This window comes from Macaca fascicularis, chromosome 12 (genome assembly GCF_037993035.2).
Source record: "Macaca fascicularis isolate 582-1 chromosome 12, T2T-MFA8v1.1".
Lineage (NCBI taxonomy): Eukaryota > Metazoa > Chordata > Mammalia > Primates > Cercopithecidae > Macaca > Macaca fascicularis.
Genome location: NC_088386.1, coordinates 125,277,264 through 125,292,720, shown reverse-complemented (window position 1 = coordinate 125,292,720; position 15,457 = coordinate 125,277,264). Strand labels below are relative to the sequence as shown.

Genomic DNA, 15,457 nt, shown 5'->3' with positions numbered 1-15,457 from the left:
TTTGGGGATCATTTGCCTGACCCCTGCATCCGTCAGAAAACTGGAAACTACATGAGCCTACTTTTCTCTCTATTTTCCCTTACTTTCCATCCCTGTCACTCAGCACTGTGCCTGGCACAAAGTAGGTCCTTAATTAAAGTGCTCAGTGAATGGATCCCATAAAGGAGATGATCTCTTTCATTCCCTTTTCACGTTCATTCCTCTTCTGGAGTTTAACAAGGGTTGTTAATCTTTTTTCAGTTTCACTGACTGCTTTGATTGTCCTGCTAACCTTTAGCTATAGAAAACAAAGTAATTGACATCCCTCCTCAAGATTGTTCTAGGCAACGAGTAGTCTTAAAAATTATTAAGCTAAGTAACATCTTCATAAGACACAGTCTCACTTTTGCTCTTTTTCAAAATAACATAGGTAAGCAAATTAACTAGTCTAGCTACATTCATCTAGGTAAATTAAAAAATAGGTATGGGCTATGTATTTTAGACTCAATGTACAAATTGACTGGAGTCTATTTTTGGCAGAGTGGAGATGGGTCTGATTTTATTCTCAGCTTGGCCACTGACTGCCTGCCTCACCTTGAACAGCTGCTCCAAGTCTAGTACCTCTGCCTAGTTCAAGGTGTTTGTTTAGGACCAACTGAAATGTTTAATGCAAAGGCACTTTGGAAAATACAAAACCTCAAACTAATTTAGTTTAAAAAAATGAAAATGATCCATCAGACTCACAAGTGTGACATTTTTCTTGAGCAGCTCGTGCATATGCATTCCTGGTCATGCACCTGCTGGTGCTGATGAGATGAACCCATCTGGCACATTCCGGTTCACGATTCTTCCCTGTGCCACGCTGTAGCCAAAGTAGTCAACGATTCATGTGATGGGGCTCCTGGGATGCAGCAAAGCAATGACTTATGAGGATAGCATCTGGACTGAGAGATGGTGGTTGCAGGCACCTGGCATAGATAAATTTGCTGCCTCTCAGACCTAGCGTTGGACTTAGCCAGATCCATCCCAGCTACTAAACCAATTAGCCTATAAAGCAGCCACAGTCATTTCTATCAAAAAAGTTTTAGATGACAATGAGGTGGAATCTAGCTTTAAAGAAAAGGGCAGGGGGAGGGAGGAAAGCAGAGCTTTTACGATAAATCTTGAGAAAGTTTTTCCAAAAGTCCCAACAGTTTGGAATACAGAGTTTTGGGAAATGGAGCAGATGGTCATAAATGCAGGCAGTCAGACCTGGGACACCGCATTGTGCACATAGCCCAGTATGGTTGTTTTTTTCACTTTAGTGGCCATGTGGTTGTGCACTCACTGTGTATACACAATTGATGTGTTGTGTAAGTTAATTCTATGAAGCTTATGCATAGACTGCAAGAACTCATCAAGAACTCGTGTGATCTGCCATAGTGATCAGATCTGAGCACTCTACCGAGTTGGAGGAGAAACATAGTACTGGCTGCCCTTGTGTTGATGCTAAATGGATGTTATAACATACTCTGCTGAGTGTTGGACTCCTGCCTGCAACTGAATTTTTTAGAGAATGTTATAATACTTGGAAATGAAGTGAATCACGCTTGCTTTTTCAGCCAGAAAAATGAGTTGTCTCTCTCCATGCACACCAGGTATTGCCAAATGAGATGGCTGCAGATTTGGGGATTGAGCCTTGGTTCTGGTTTCCGAAAACACCTTCTCCCTTCCATTGTGACTATTTGTTTCTGTTGATTTATGTTACTTTGTCTTGCCTGTGTGTGAGTTGGCTTAGATGAAGCAGTCAATGCACTAATGGTCATTTAGTTTTACTAAGCTCCACGGGCCTTATGAGCTCAGGCAGGCAGACTCAAATGACAAACCAGTCTTCAAAGGTTTTGGTGAAATATTCAGGAGGGTCTGGATGTGAACTTAGAAATCGCATTATTCATCTGTTCTCAAATTCTCAGGAAGCATCCAGGCTGGGCGCATGGGTTATTTTTCTGTTAGCTTCTAGAAAGTGGGTCTGCAGGCCTGGCCCCCGTTTGGGTGTCTATCTGTGCTCTTCTTCAGACTGACTGCAACTTTTCAAGGTAAGGAATAGCTAATTGTGATCTTAGATCTATGATGACTGAAGATACAGCTAGATGAGGGTGTGAGTATCCAGAGGCCACAAATACTCTCTCCGATAATGGAACAGTGAAAAGAGTCCTGTGGATTTCATGGAAAGGCAGGCTCATTTCTGTTTCCACTAACCTCTGAATCTCACTTGCAGGCACTTGGAATTCTACCATGAAAATGATGTCCTGGTGTGGGTGGGGAAGTGTGGAGTGGTGGTGGTGGTGGTGTGAGTATAGAAAGCATCCTTTTTTCCATATGAGTTCAGCTTCTCTTTGGTCTTACCTAGCTCTTTAAAATTTCCACAATTTCCTTTCAAATACTGTATACACTATCTAGAGCGTTTCATTTGGGTGCAGTTCCATAAACAGGAAATAACTTGATGTTCTTGACCTATGCCAAGCAGAGAGATTACATCCTGTCCTTCCAGTTTTTCCTGCTAATACAGATTAGTGTTCTTAGGAAGGACACAGGGCCATGGTCAATAATCCTCAACTCAGAGCATGTGACCCTTTATCCTTCCCTCCTCCACCACCACAGCTGCTCGTCTTTGGGGACCACCATCACGTGTCTGGGAGTGGACTTTTTAACTTTTTCAGAAAGTTAAAACTTGTTTTTTAAAACTTTTTAGAAAGTTAAAACTTTTTTTTTTTTTTAACTTTTTAGAAAGTTAAAAAGTTTTAAATATTTTTAAAACATGTTTTCTAACTCATGCTGCAGCAAGCCAATGGGGTATATGTTGTTATTTCCATTTTACAAACAAAGAAACGGAAACTCAAGATCAAGTAAATGTAGGAGCTGAGATTGAAAGCAAGGTTGGTGTGATCCCAAGGCTGATCCTATTTCCACTCTTATGCTGGAAGATGATCGTACGAATGTCTTATTTAAATGATGGATTGCTTATTTCTTTATCGGAAAAGGAATACATTCTTATTTTTAAAACGCTGGAAAAGACTCAGAAGTATACAGAGGAAAATAATCATTTTTAATTCTGTCTTTTAGAGATCACTGTTGTTAGTATTTTGCTGTGCAAAGGCCAAGACCTCAGATCCTGACTAGTATCAGAGGCATTCACTCCAAGTGATGTCAATTCTCTAGGCCTCCTTTATAAAGTGGGGAGAGAGGATAATATATCTTCTGGTGGTTATGATGATTAAATGAGCTGTTTTTAAAGAGCTTAGTTTATACTAAGAAATCAGTGTATGTTTGCCATCATTATCATACTATCCTTCTGACCTTTTCAATGTGTATATAGACATTTTAAACTCATAAGATATTGTCAAATTATTGTACTGTCCAAGTAGATCCTGTTTGGTAACAGGCTTTTATTCTTTTGTTGTTTAGTGGATATCTTTTCATCTCACTGAGTGTTAAATATTTAGGTTTTTATTTTTTGACCTTTATAAATTATGTTGTTGCTGGTGGAATGGAGAGAGAGTGTGGGGTGAGGGAACTCTAGTTATATTTGTGTGTGTGTTTTTTTCTTCTTTTGAGACAGGGTCTCACTCTGTTGCCCAGACTGGAGTGTGATGGTATGATCTCAGCTCACTGCAACCTCCGTCTCCCAGGTTCAAGCAATTCTCTAGCCTCAGCTTCCTGAGTAACCAGGACCACAGGCGTGTGCCACTATGCCTGGCTAATTTTTGTATTTTTTGTAGAGAAAGGGTTTTGCCATACTGCTCAGGTTGGTCTAAAATTCCTTAGCTCAAAGCAATATGCCTGCCTTGGCCTCCCAAAGTGCTGGGATTACAAGTGTAAGACACCATGCCCAGCCATATTTTATTTCTTTTTTAAAAACTATCTGAAATAAATCTAAAGAAAAGTGGTAAAATATTAACATTTATTAACTGAGCAGTGAGTACATTGTTGTCTGTGTGATTTTCTGAGACTTTTTCTAAATATTTAATAGGTGATAACATTTAAAAATTGTGATAGCATCTTAAAGATGAGCATCTTCACACATAAGGCTACATTTCCTGGGCTACTTCCCCAGCATACATCCTAAAATGGGAATATCTGGGTCAGAGCATATGCTAATTAGTAAATGAAAGGGTTTCATATCAACTTATAGTCCTCATTTCTGGGTACCCTTGCCAACTGTGGTTATAATTTTAAAGCAATATTTGGGAGCTGATAGAGGAATTGCACTTTTTTGTAATTTCGAAACCAAGTAACTTTCTATTTGTATTTTTTTTTAATGAATTCCTCCTTATATCCTTTGTTTTTCTGTGGCGTATTTCTGGTTTTTCTTTCTTTCTTTTTTTTTTTTTTTGGTGACAGAGTCTCACTCTGTCACCCAGGCTGGAGTGCAGTGGTGCGATCTTGGCTCACTGCAACCTCTGCCTCCTGGGTTCAAGTGATTCTCCTGGCTCAGCCTCCCGAGTAGCTGTGATTACAGGCATCCACCACCATGCCCAGCTAATGTTTGTATTTTTAGTAGTGATGGGGTTTCACCATGTTGGCCAGGCTGGTCTCAAACTCCTGACCTCAAGTGATCCACCTACTTCAGCCTCCCAAAGTACTGGGATTACAACCATAAGCCACCGTGCCCAGCCTCTGGTTTTTCTTAATGATTCTTAAGAAGTCCTTATGTCGTAAGGATATTAACCCTGGGTCTGGATAATCCATAGAAAATAATTCTTCCAAGTTTAAATGGCCCTTAGGTTTTAAGTTATCTATGCAAAGATGAAAAAGGCTTTCACATTCTCAAAGGTCACAACTCAAACCCAGCCATTTGCTTATTTTTGCCTGCAGACCTCCAGTGGAAGTCCGGGCACATGGCAGAGAGCCTCACCAACATGCCGCGGCACTCCCTCTACATCATCATCGGAGCCCTCTGCGTGGCCTTCATCCTCATGCTGATCATCCTGATTGTGGGGATTTGCCGCATCAGCCGCATCGAGTACCAGGGTTCTTCTAGGCCAGCCTACGAGGAGTTCTACAACTGCCGCAGCATTGACAGCGAGTTCAGCAATGCCATTGCATCCATCCGGCATGCCAGGTGGGCTGCGGGGGCGGCGTGGGGAATGCTGCCTTCACATGTGCGTTCTTAGGAACAGGGTCATATTATACACAGGACTTTCCATCTGCAAAGAGGAGATTTTAAAGAATGAAACATAGGTTCCATGTTGTATTTGGGGATAGATCATTCGGCCACTTGATAAGCAAACTCCTTTTAATTCGCTGCTAGCTTTTCCTTTTGCTTTGTTTACATTGAATATATTTGTTCATCTAATTTGGGTTGCTCTGTGACTATAAATATCTGATTTGTAATCACTGTGTATTAAAAACTTTTTTGATGAATTTTTTGGGGGAATGTCTTTTGCTGTGTTGCTCTTCAAACAGTCAACATTTAATGATTTCATTTGACTTAAGGGCCTAGTGAAAGAAGGATAAAGAGCTATCTTTCTACTTTTAGAGTGAATATTTATAAATCAGTATCCTTTTCTGGAAGAAAGACTCCAGAGGGACAAGGAGTTAATGTGGTGTCATAGAAAGAGTGTAAGTTCTGGTGAGGTATAGCTTTGAGTCTTAATGACTCCATTACCTGACTCCATAGTTTAGATTGATCTGTTGTTTTTTTTTTTTTTTAATACTTTAAGTTCTAGGGTACATGTGCACAACGTTCAGGTTTGTTACATAAGTATACATGTGCCATGTTGGTGTGCTGCACTATTTATATTAGGTATATCTCCTAATGCTATCCCTTCCCCCTCCTCTTTCCCCACAATAGGCCCTGGTGTGTGATGTTCCCCTCCCTGTGTCCAAGTAATCTCATTGTTCAATTCCCACCTATGAGTGAGAACATGTGGTGTTTGATTTTATGTCCTTGCGATAGTTTGCTGAGAATGATGGTTTCCAGCGGCACCCATGTCCCTACAAAGGACACGAACTCGTCCTTTTTTTATGGCTGCATAGTATTCCTTGGTGTATATGAGCCACATTTTCTTAATCCAGTCTGTCACTGATGGACATTTGGGTTGATTCCAAGTCTTTGCTATTGTGAATAGTGCTGCAATAAACATACGTATGCATGTGTCTTTATAGCAGCATGATTTAGACAGATCTTTTAACTTTCCACAAATATAGCTCCCTCAACTATATAAAGGGATAACTCTCCCTCCTTGGAGAGTTATGGCAGTCATATTAAATTACAAATATATATACTTTTTCCTTCAACATGTGTTTTACATTCCAGGGTACATGCACAGGATGAGCAGGTTTGTTACATAAGTAAACTTGTGCCATGGTGACTTGCTGCACAGATCAACCCATCACTGTGGTATTAAGCCCAGCATCCATTACAAATATTAAAGATGGTATAAACAGCTAACCCCATATTTACTTCTCCAAATCTATTACATAACATAAAACAATAAACGAAGATCACATTTTACTGACTTTTGCAGAGTGTGTGTTCCAAAAATAGCAATATTGTTTGTTGAAGTAAGCCATCTCTTCTTTTGCTGATTGAATAATCTCAAGCACAAAATTCAGAAAGTAAGTGTGCTGTAGTGAAGAGTGGGCTGAGCTTGGTGCCTTCAAATTGGGGCTCAAGGGAACTGGTAGCTGTATGATCTACCCTGGGATGTCCTATGTTGGTGTCGGTCAAGACATGAGAAGACTTGGCCAGGTGTGGTGCCTCACACCTATAATCCCAGCACTTTGGGAGGCCAAGGCAGGTGGATCACTGGAGGTCAGGAATTCAACACCAGTCTGGCCAACTTGATGAAACCCTGTCTCTACTAAAAATACAAAAATTAGCTGGGCGTGGTGGCGGGCACCTGAAATCCCAGCTACTCGGGAGGCTGAGGAAGGAGAATCACTTGAACCTGGGAGTTGGAGGTTGCAGTGAGCCGAGATGGCGCCACTGCACTCCAGCCTGGTTGACAGATGGAGACTCTGTCTCAAAACAAAAACAAAAAACCCTGGGGTTTCTATCTCAACAGCACATATCCACATCCTTTCTCTTTGCCGTCCTTTTCATCTCCATCTTGTTTCCTTCAAGGACTTTCTTTCATCTGATCTGGGCAGGCCCGTAGAGGTTGAACATCCTTCCTGGGTACTGTCTCTGTGACTCCACCTCATTTCCAAAGTTCCAAATCAGGCAGCCTGAGAGCCAGCTGCAGTCACCTTCACAGCTATGCTCCTTCAGGACATGTCTGCCCTTCTACACTGAGATTTTTTGTCCTTCATCAATGGGTTCTGTATTTCTTTTGAATTTCTACTGAGCTTTTACCAGGTACTTATTGGGAAAGTGTAGCTTCAGATTCTGGTTACAGTGGGAATGATAAGAAGTAAAAGTGAAATATCATTGATGTTTTCTTATATCTACCTAACTGAATGATAACAGCAATGACAAAGATAAGCACTGTAATCCCAGCTACTCTGGAGGCTGAGGCAGGAGAATCACTTGAACCCTGGGAGGTGGAGGTCGCAGTGAGCTGAGATCACACCACTGTACTCCAGCCTGGGTGAGACAGCAAGACTCTAGCTTAAAAAAAAATAAATAAATAAAAATAAAAAGAGAGAGAGAGTCAGAGACAGAGAGAGGTGAGAAAACCCAAATCATTCTATCTGAATGGCATACAAGCTAAGAGGTTTGAAGAGTTTGCTTTCTCCAAAAGAAATTCCCCAAACCCAATTCTTAGATCTTACAGTGATCTTGTCATTCTAATAGAAGCAAAAGCCAGAACTCAGCTTCCATGGGGAGGAGACAGTGGGAAGGAGAACTTGGGGGACCCTGAGCATCTGCACCAGTGCTGAGGTGGGAGCTGCACCCAGTCTTGCTTATGTAACTGCGAGAGAGGACAGAGAACTCAACCTTCCTCCAACTCGGGCCCTGCATGGCTGCTCATCTTAGCGCCTTCCTTTCACAGCCAACTGAGGCAATACAACATCCAGGAAGCCCTGATACCAACCCTTGCAAGCCCCACCTTAATTGTTTATTTGACTCTTTACTCCATGACCCTGTAAATAAAAGGCAGTAGCTTTTATTTCTGTGTCTCCAGTGGGTCCTGGCAGGTAGTCGACCTCACTAACATTTGAGGTTTGAAATGAATGGATGATCTCAGTTAGGGATTGGAATAGGGTGCCTTGACCGGCTTGAGAGGTAGACTCATCCCAGGGCACCAACTCAGTAAGTGGCCCCAGCCTAGAGGAACATTTGCAGAATCCTGAAATTGCTGGATTGGAGATGAAGAACGTAAAAAGGAGCAGAGAAGGCCAGGCACGGTGGCTCACTCCTGTAATCCCAGCACTTTCGGAGGCCGAGGTGGGCGGATCACGAGATCAAGAGATCGAGATCATCCTGGCTAACACGGTGAAACCCTGTCACTCCATCCTGGGTGACAGAGGGAGACTCTGCCCACCCCCACCCCCCCCCAAAAAAAGGGAGCAGAGAATTGACAAGTTTCTTCGGTGCCCAAGACTGTTTTCTCTTGTCGTCATTCCTGGAAGGGCTTCATTCACCAGGAGGGAGCAGAATCCATGGCGTTATATTCTCATGTGTGGGGAGACCCTACAATTCAGATTCCTCTGCCCCTGCAAGCATCCATGGCTACGATCCTCCAGGGCTAAGAGGAGTGTTTTATTTCAGCCCTAGAATAGCTTAAGATAGATTCCTCTGAGCCTTCTGCTCATATGGCCCACGGGGAAGATATTTAACTGAATACTCTTGGAAGGAAAGAATAAACTTGAAAGCATTTACAAACCTGGCTCTCATTTGGTGCTGATTTATATCAAAAATATTTACTGCGTAATTCCTAACGGACAAGCTTCTGCATGCACCAGTGACTGCAGATAAAACTATTGACATTAAAACAATACCTTCCCTTTAGGAAAATTTCTCTTCTGAACGTTTATTCAGCTCCAACGTGTGGTTTCTACAGCATAGCTGTGTAGAGGCCATGGCTGGGTCTCGGGCTGGTTGGCCCTCTTTGCTCCCATTTCCTGGAAACCCTAGAAAGGCATTGGCAAAAACTCAGACCTTTTGATGTTATCCTCTCCCTAGTTTTCAGCAGCCAGTGTCCATTTTATGGGCTGTCTCCCTGCTACTATCCTGGAGGTGAGATTGGATCAGAATGACTGTAGCCCAGCAGCCACACAGGACACATGGAGTGGGTCACCTGTGATAGTCACAAGTGACTGAGGCCATGTTGGGTGATTCTGATGTCAGAGTCCATTGGTGCTAACTCCTAGTAGGGTTGAGAAGGAGACCCCTCCTCCTGTTCCTCATCCCAGGAGTCATCTGCAACATGCTTGCTTTGCTTATACTCAGGCAGGGAAGAGCTTGTAACTGACCAGCAGGAGCAAAACCAGGGCTCTCCAAGTTCTGACACTGAGGTCCCACTGAGTTGACTGCTCTACGAGCTAGAAGTGCCTGATCACAGAAAGCAGATCATGGAGGACATGTTCAGTTTTTTCCCCAATAGCTCAAAACCTTCCAATTTTCGCCTTTCTCAAGATCTGACATTCTCTCTGCAGCATTGTTTTAGTGGTTGACTTTCAGAAGACCATGAACTAGCAGCTCTCTGACCTGCCTTATAACTGGTTGTGGTATCTTTAGTTTCTTTGAAGAAATAGACACCCAAGAATTGTCACCAAATAGAATGTTTGAGATGTCTGTGCTAACTGATATTACTGGTGCTGTCGTTTCTGTTAGTGCTTCCGTGATGGCCAACATTTACTGAAAGCTTCCCGTGGGCCAGACACTGTGCTAAATCATTCACAAATAACTCATTTGCAAGCATCTCACAAGAATGTAAGGGCCCATGTATCATTAGTCCCCCATTATAGGCAAAAGAAATTTGGGCTTAGTGAGACAATACAATTTACACAAGGGTCACAGAGTTTGTAAGTGAGAAAACCAGGACTTGTAAGTGAGATTTGTAAGCCAGAGTTTATTCATGAGAAGGAAGGTGTGCTGATTTGAAAGTGATGCCTTTCAATGCAGCAGTGCACAGGCTCTTGTCAGGCACAGGGTAAGTGAGGGCTTCAGTTTACGGGGTCGTCACATGCATGAAGGTTGCAACGAAGTGTTCAGCATCTAGGCTTGGAAGCCAGAAAGCTCCACCTCCCACCAGGTGTGACCTTAGGAAGATTATTCCTAAGTTTCTGTTTCATCATCTGTAATATAGGATAAATGAGATGTACTCACTTGGTGAGGTTGTTATGATGATGAGATGAGATGATCAATCAGTGAAAACAAGACGATGGAATGTGATGTTGAGTGGGCACCAAGGACAATGCTGAATGCATCACCCCTCGAGGGGCTGGGAAGGAGCCGCAGATGGAGCCACCACATTAGGATATTTGAGCTATTTTTCCAGGAGGAGAGGGAGTATGTCAACTCCTTCCCGTCTTTTAAAGATCTGGCTTCCTCGTGGACCATCAGCAGACATTTCCCACGTGTCATGATCTGTGGTCACGTCATGGGCCATGAGCTCCCTCAGGTGGGAACATGTGACTATGAATGCTGGGTGCTCCACCCAGCCCGCCCCACTCAGCACAGAAGAAACATTTTCTTATTAATGTTTTAACTTGTAGGATTTTTTTTTTTTTTTTACTTAACAAGAATGCTGAGTAAAGCATTACACACACTATTGATTGAAAAAAGTCATTTTCAAAACAGCATGTGGAGTATTTCTCAATTTTGTTAAAATATGTAATAATAATTATTATATATAATACTTTCAGAGGGGCTTTGGGCTTCATACATATTTGTAAAATGAATGGAAGGGATGTGGGATTGAGGGATGGACAGACTGAAGAATAATGCACAACACATTGACACGTCCTTTGGAGAGCAGCACTACGGGCGATTCTTATGGTCTTCATCGGGGAGCTGTAAAATATTCTAGACTTTGCAGGCCATATTGTCATGACTGCTCAACTCGGCCTTTGTTGTGCAAAAGCAGCCAGAGGAAGTGTGAATGGGCTTGACTATGGTCCACTGAGGCCATGCTTTATTTGTAAAACAGGCATCAGGCTGGAATTGGCCTGTAGACTGCAGTTTGCTAACCCCTAGTCTATTTTATAATTTTCTTTAGCTTCCAATTTTATTTTGTTTTTTACATTTAAAATGTATCTTTATGATAAAAAGTAGTAGTTATTTTAAAAATGAACACTTGCATAAAAATGCCTGCAATAAAATAAACAGCCTCTGACATTGATTTAGTGCCTGAGATATATAGATATATATATCTCAGGCACTAAAACTGAGATTTTAAAAACTGTTAGTCTTTTAAATGTAGATATGATGCACATTCGTTCATCAACAAGTGTAAGCCTGCCACTGTGAGAGGTGTAGGAGATTCAAACAAAGTCTTTTCATTGTACTGTGTATTTTAAAACTATGGTGTTTCTAGAAAGGAGGCCATTTTAGCTTCCATATGGTAGATATAGCATTTCAGGTGGAAATCTCCAAAATTCTCCTAAGGAATTTGGACAAAGTTCTCAGCAGCTAGTAAGTTGAAATGCAGGGATTCCAGCTCTAAGCCTGCCTGCTCTCTCTTCTGGTGCTGGGGTTATTAGTCTTATTTTAACTGCCTTTGTAACTAGCATTATACTTTATGACCCATACTTGTTTGGAGTTAATCCCATTAGGACTGGGCCACACAGCTCAGTTAACCAGTGTGGACACAGAGTGGTGCTCCTTGCTCTTCAGTCGACTGTGAACATGCATGCCATATGGCTCACTCTTGAGTGGCGTCAGCCCTTGCCTTGTCATACTGTGATACTCGTCCTTAAACCTGCCTTGTCTATATTGAGTTCCATGACAACATCCAAGTTTATAGCCCTTCGAATTATAGCTTGTTAATGGATTAAGTAAAATAAAGGCTTTAACATTCTAGATTCTGAGGAAGCAGGTTCTTTTTCAAACTATGAAATTATATTTAAAAATGAGTGTTTTAGGCTGGGTGTGGTGGCTCACACCTGTAATCCTAGCACTTTGGGAGGCTGAGGTGGGTGAATCACAAAATCAGGAGATCGAGACCATCCTGGCTAACACAGTGAAATCTCATCTCTACTAAAAACACAAAAAAATTAGCCGGGTGTATTGGCAGGTGCCTGTAGTCCCAGCTACTCGGGAGGCTGAGGCAGGAGAATGGCATGAACCCAAGGAGGCAGAGCTTGCAGTGAGCCAAGACCGCACCACTGCACTCCAGCCCGGATGACAGAGTGAGACCCCATCTCAAAAAAGAAAAAAAAAAAAAAGAGTGTTTTAAAGATATATGCAATTGGGTTTTTCCTTTCAGCGAACCAATCGAATAATTAATCAGTTAGTTAATATAGTTTGTTGTCTGTCAGGTCAAAGCTCTCTATATCCTACTATGTTAGGATATGGAGAGCTCTTCACTGGGTTGCTGGATATTTTTTGTTAAATTATTATTATTAGTGGTCATATATCTAGCTATTTTATGAGAAATAAACTGTCAAAATATTTGCATCTTAAAGTAGCCTAGGAAATTGTCGGACTTGGGAGAAAGTGTAAGACCCAATGGGCCTGTTGACACTTTTGCTCTATGGACACTTTTCCTCTCCTTAGATTATGCAGACCTCACTCAATTTAGGTAAACAAACTGCAGGCTAGAGTCTGACCCACATCTATGTGAGCACAATGGTGGACTTTCAGTGAGGCTTCACATTTTAGGAAGTATTTATTGAAGTTTTTGGTCATATTGCAGTAATAGCTGTGGGTTTTTCTGAGGGAAAAATGCTTTAACTCTTTAATGCCATATTTTGCCTGGTGTCTGTCTGGCATAGCATATGCCTTTGTGCTCTTCAAGGCTAGTAAAATTCGAGAGGATTGGAATACAGGATTGATGACTGTTTAAAATGAAAGATCATATGAAGAATGCACTGTTTTCTCCTTTCTCACTTGATTCTACTTCCCATCTCCATACATAAGACAGACTTTCAATATATCAAAGGAAAAAATAAGAAAAGAGGAGAGCTGGGACAGGAGCCATGGCAAATCAGCCCCTTTAATTCCTAGGGGCCCCACCCTAGGAACCTTGTAAAATTTAAGGTTCTTTTAAAATGCCTTTTTAAAGAGCCCTGGTGGACTTGAAACAGTTAAAAGATGTTGTCCAGACAAAGGAGGAGGGAGAATGGGTTAGCGTGGATGATTGTTTGAATCCTGTTGCACTCCAGGGCTTTTGGGGAAGGTGAGGTCTTGAATGGGAAGAGACCACCCAGAAGTTGAATTGGCTTTATTTTAATAATTGCCATCTTACGACTGGTTTGACAGGAAGTCCTGAAATTGGATTTTGGCTCCCCTGGCTTCTGGGAGTCAGTCCTGCTGTTGAGGCAATTTGGATCTATACAAATCTGTTGGGACAATGGCCTTGTGCTCGGAGGAAAACGTTGGCTTCTGTGTGCTAGGGTTGGGAGGTGATAGGTAGGTGGGATTCAATGGTGAGTTCTGGCATAGTTTGTGGACAGACACCTCTGTATCCGAGGTCATTTCCCACCTCTGTCCTTTTGTGTTGGGATCTCAGATGACCTTAAACCTTCACAGCTTATCCCGTGAAAATCCTACAGGAAAGGCTGTCTGTCCATGGCCCGGGGAAGATTGCCCTGCTGTGCTATGTTCCAGGCACTGGAGTGGATATAAAATAAACTCACCTCTCCAAATATTTATGGGCCTCAGAAGAAAAAGACAAATCAATACACATTTTCTTAAAATCTACTGTAGAGCTGTCATGCTTGACTGCTTTGCCAAGATTTAACCTACGAGCTCCAACTTTAATTTGAGCTCTACGTTTTGTGAAATACATTTTTTTTTTTTGCCTCTAACACCAAAGACTAATGTTTATACACATTCAGTGTTAATATTAGGATGTCTAAAGTTTCTGTACTTGCTAGAGAATATATTTTTACAGTTTCATTTAATTCATGCATATAAATTATTCTCGTCACTTGCTGTAATTAAACTTGAGATCTAGTATTTATCTGACCAGAGTCCTTTCTGATTTCAGGTTTGGAAAGAAATCCCGGCCTGCAATGTATGATGTGAGCCCCATTGCCTATGAAGATTACAGTCCTGATGACAAACCCTTGGTCACACTGATTAAAACAAAAGATTTGTAATCTTTTTTTGGATTATTTTTCAAAAAGATGAGACACTACACTCATTTAAATATTTTTAAGAAAATAAAAAGCTTAAGAAATTTAAAATGCTAGCTGCTCAAGAGTTTTCAGTAGAATATTTAAGAACTAATTTTCTGCAGCTTTTAGTTTGGGAAAAATATTTTAAAAACAAAATTTGTGAAACCTATAGACTACGTTTTAATGTACCTTCAGCTCCCTAAACTGTATGCTTCTACTAGCGTGTGCTCTTTTCACTGTAGACACTATCACGAGACCCAGATTAATTTCTGTGGTTGTTACAGAATAAGTCTAATCAAGGAGAAGTTTCTGTTTGACATTTGAGTGCCGGCTTTCTGAGTAGAGTTAGGAAAACCATGTAACGTAGCGTATGATGCATAATAGAGTATACCCGTTACTTAAAAAGAAGTCTGAAATGTTCGTTGTGTGGAAAAGAAACTAGTTAAATGTATTATTCCTAACCTGAATGAAATTAGCCTTTGCCTTATTCTGTGCATGGGTAAGTAACTTATTTCTGCACTGTTTCGTTGAACTTTGCGGAAACATTCTTTCGAGGTTGTTTTTGTCATTTTCGTAACAGTCGTCGAACTAGGCCTCAAAAACATACGTAACGAAAAGGCCTAGCGAGGCAAATTCTGATTGATTTGAATCCACATTTTTCTTTAAAACGTCAAGGGTTTTATATTGTGAGTAAATTAAATTTACATTCGAGTCGTTTGTTGTTAAGAGGTAGTAAACATAAGAGAGTACTGGTTCCTTCAGTAGTGAGTATTTCTCATAGTGCAGCTTTATTTATCTCCAGGATGTTTTCGTGGCTGTATTTGATTGATATGTGCTTCTTCTGATTCTTGCTAATTTCAAAGAATATTGAATAAATGTTATCAAGTCAAGGATGCAGTTGTCTCTTTTGTTCTTTGAAAACTGTATATGAAAAGTTTTGGATTTGCTATTGTTTGCCAAACAGTCCCACGGTTGATACCATATTAAATAACCCGAGGCGTGTACTTCTGTGGCTGCCGGAGCCCGCTCCTTTGCCTCTGCAAGCCTTTCTGACCTCCTAATTGTCAGTAAACTCACCCTAGGTGCTTGTCAGTGTGAAGTGTAAAAAAAAAATTTAAGAATTGTTATCCGAAGTTGTATATCTGAATTTGCCAGTGAAATGCAGCACGTGTGGACAGTGAACACACTGGAATCCGGAGCTGCTTCTAGGCATTGAGGGCAGGCACCTGTGGCCTCAAGAAATACCTTGCATGCTGCTATCCTG

At 41.4% G+C, this 15,457-nt stretch overlaps 1 protein-coding gene across 2 annotated transcripts in view; it reads left to right on the top strand.

The window, feature by feature from the left end:
- DNER (delta/notch like EGF repeat containing) overlaps positions 1 to 15,083 on the top strand; it is a 367,845-nt gene extending 352,762 nt beyond the window's left edge. For both annotated transcript variants that reach the window (XM_065526197.1, XM_045367826.2), the window contains 2 exons: positions 4,834 to 5,080; positions 14,064 to 15,083. In XM_065526197.1, the coding sequence (XP_065382269.1) occupies positions 4,834 to 5,080; positions 14,064 to 14,175 (359 nt within the window). In that variant the 3' untranslated portion in view covers positions 14,176 to 15,083. The remainder of the gene's footprint in view (positions 1 to 4,833; positions 5,081 to 14,063) is intronic.
- The last annotated feature ends 374 nt before the right edge of the window (positions 15,084 to 15,457 follow it).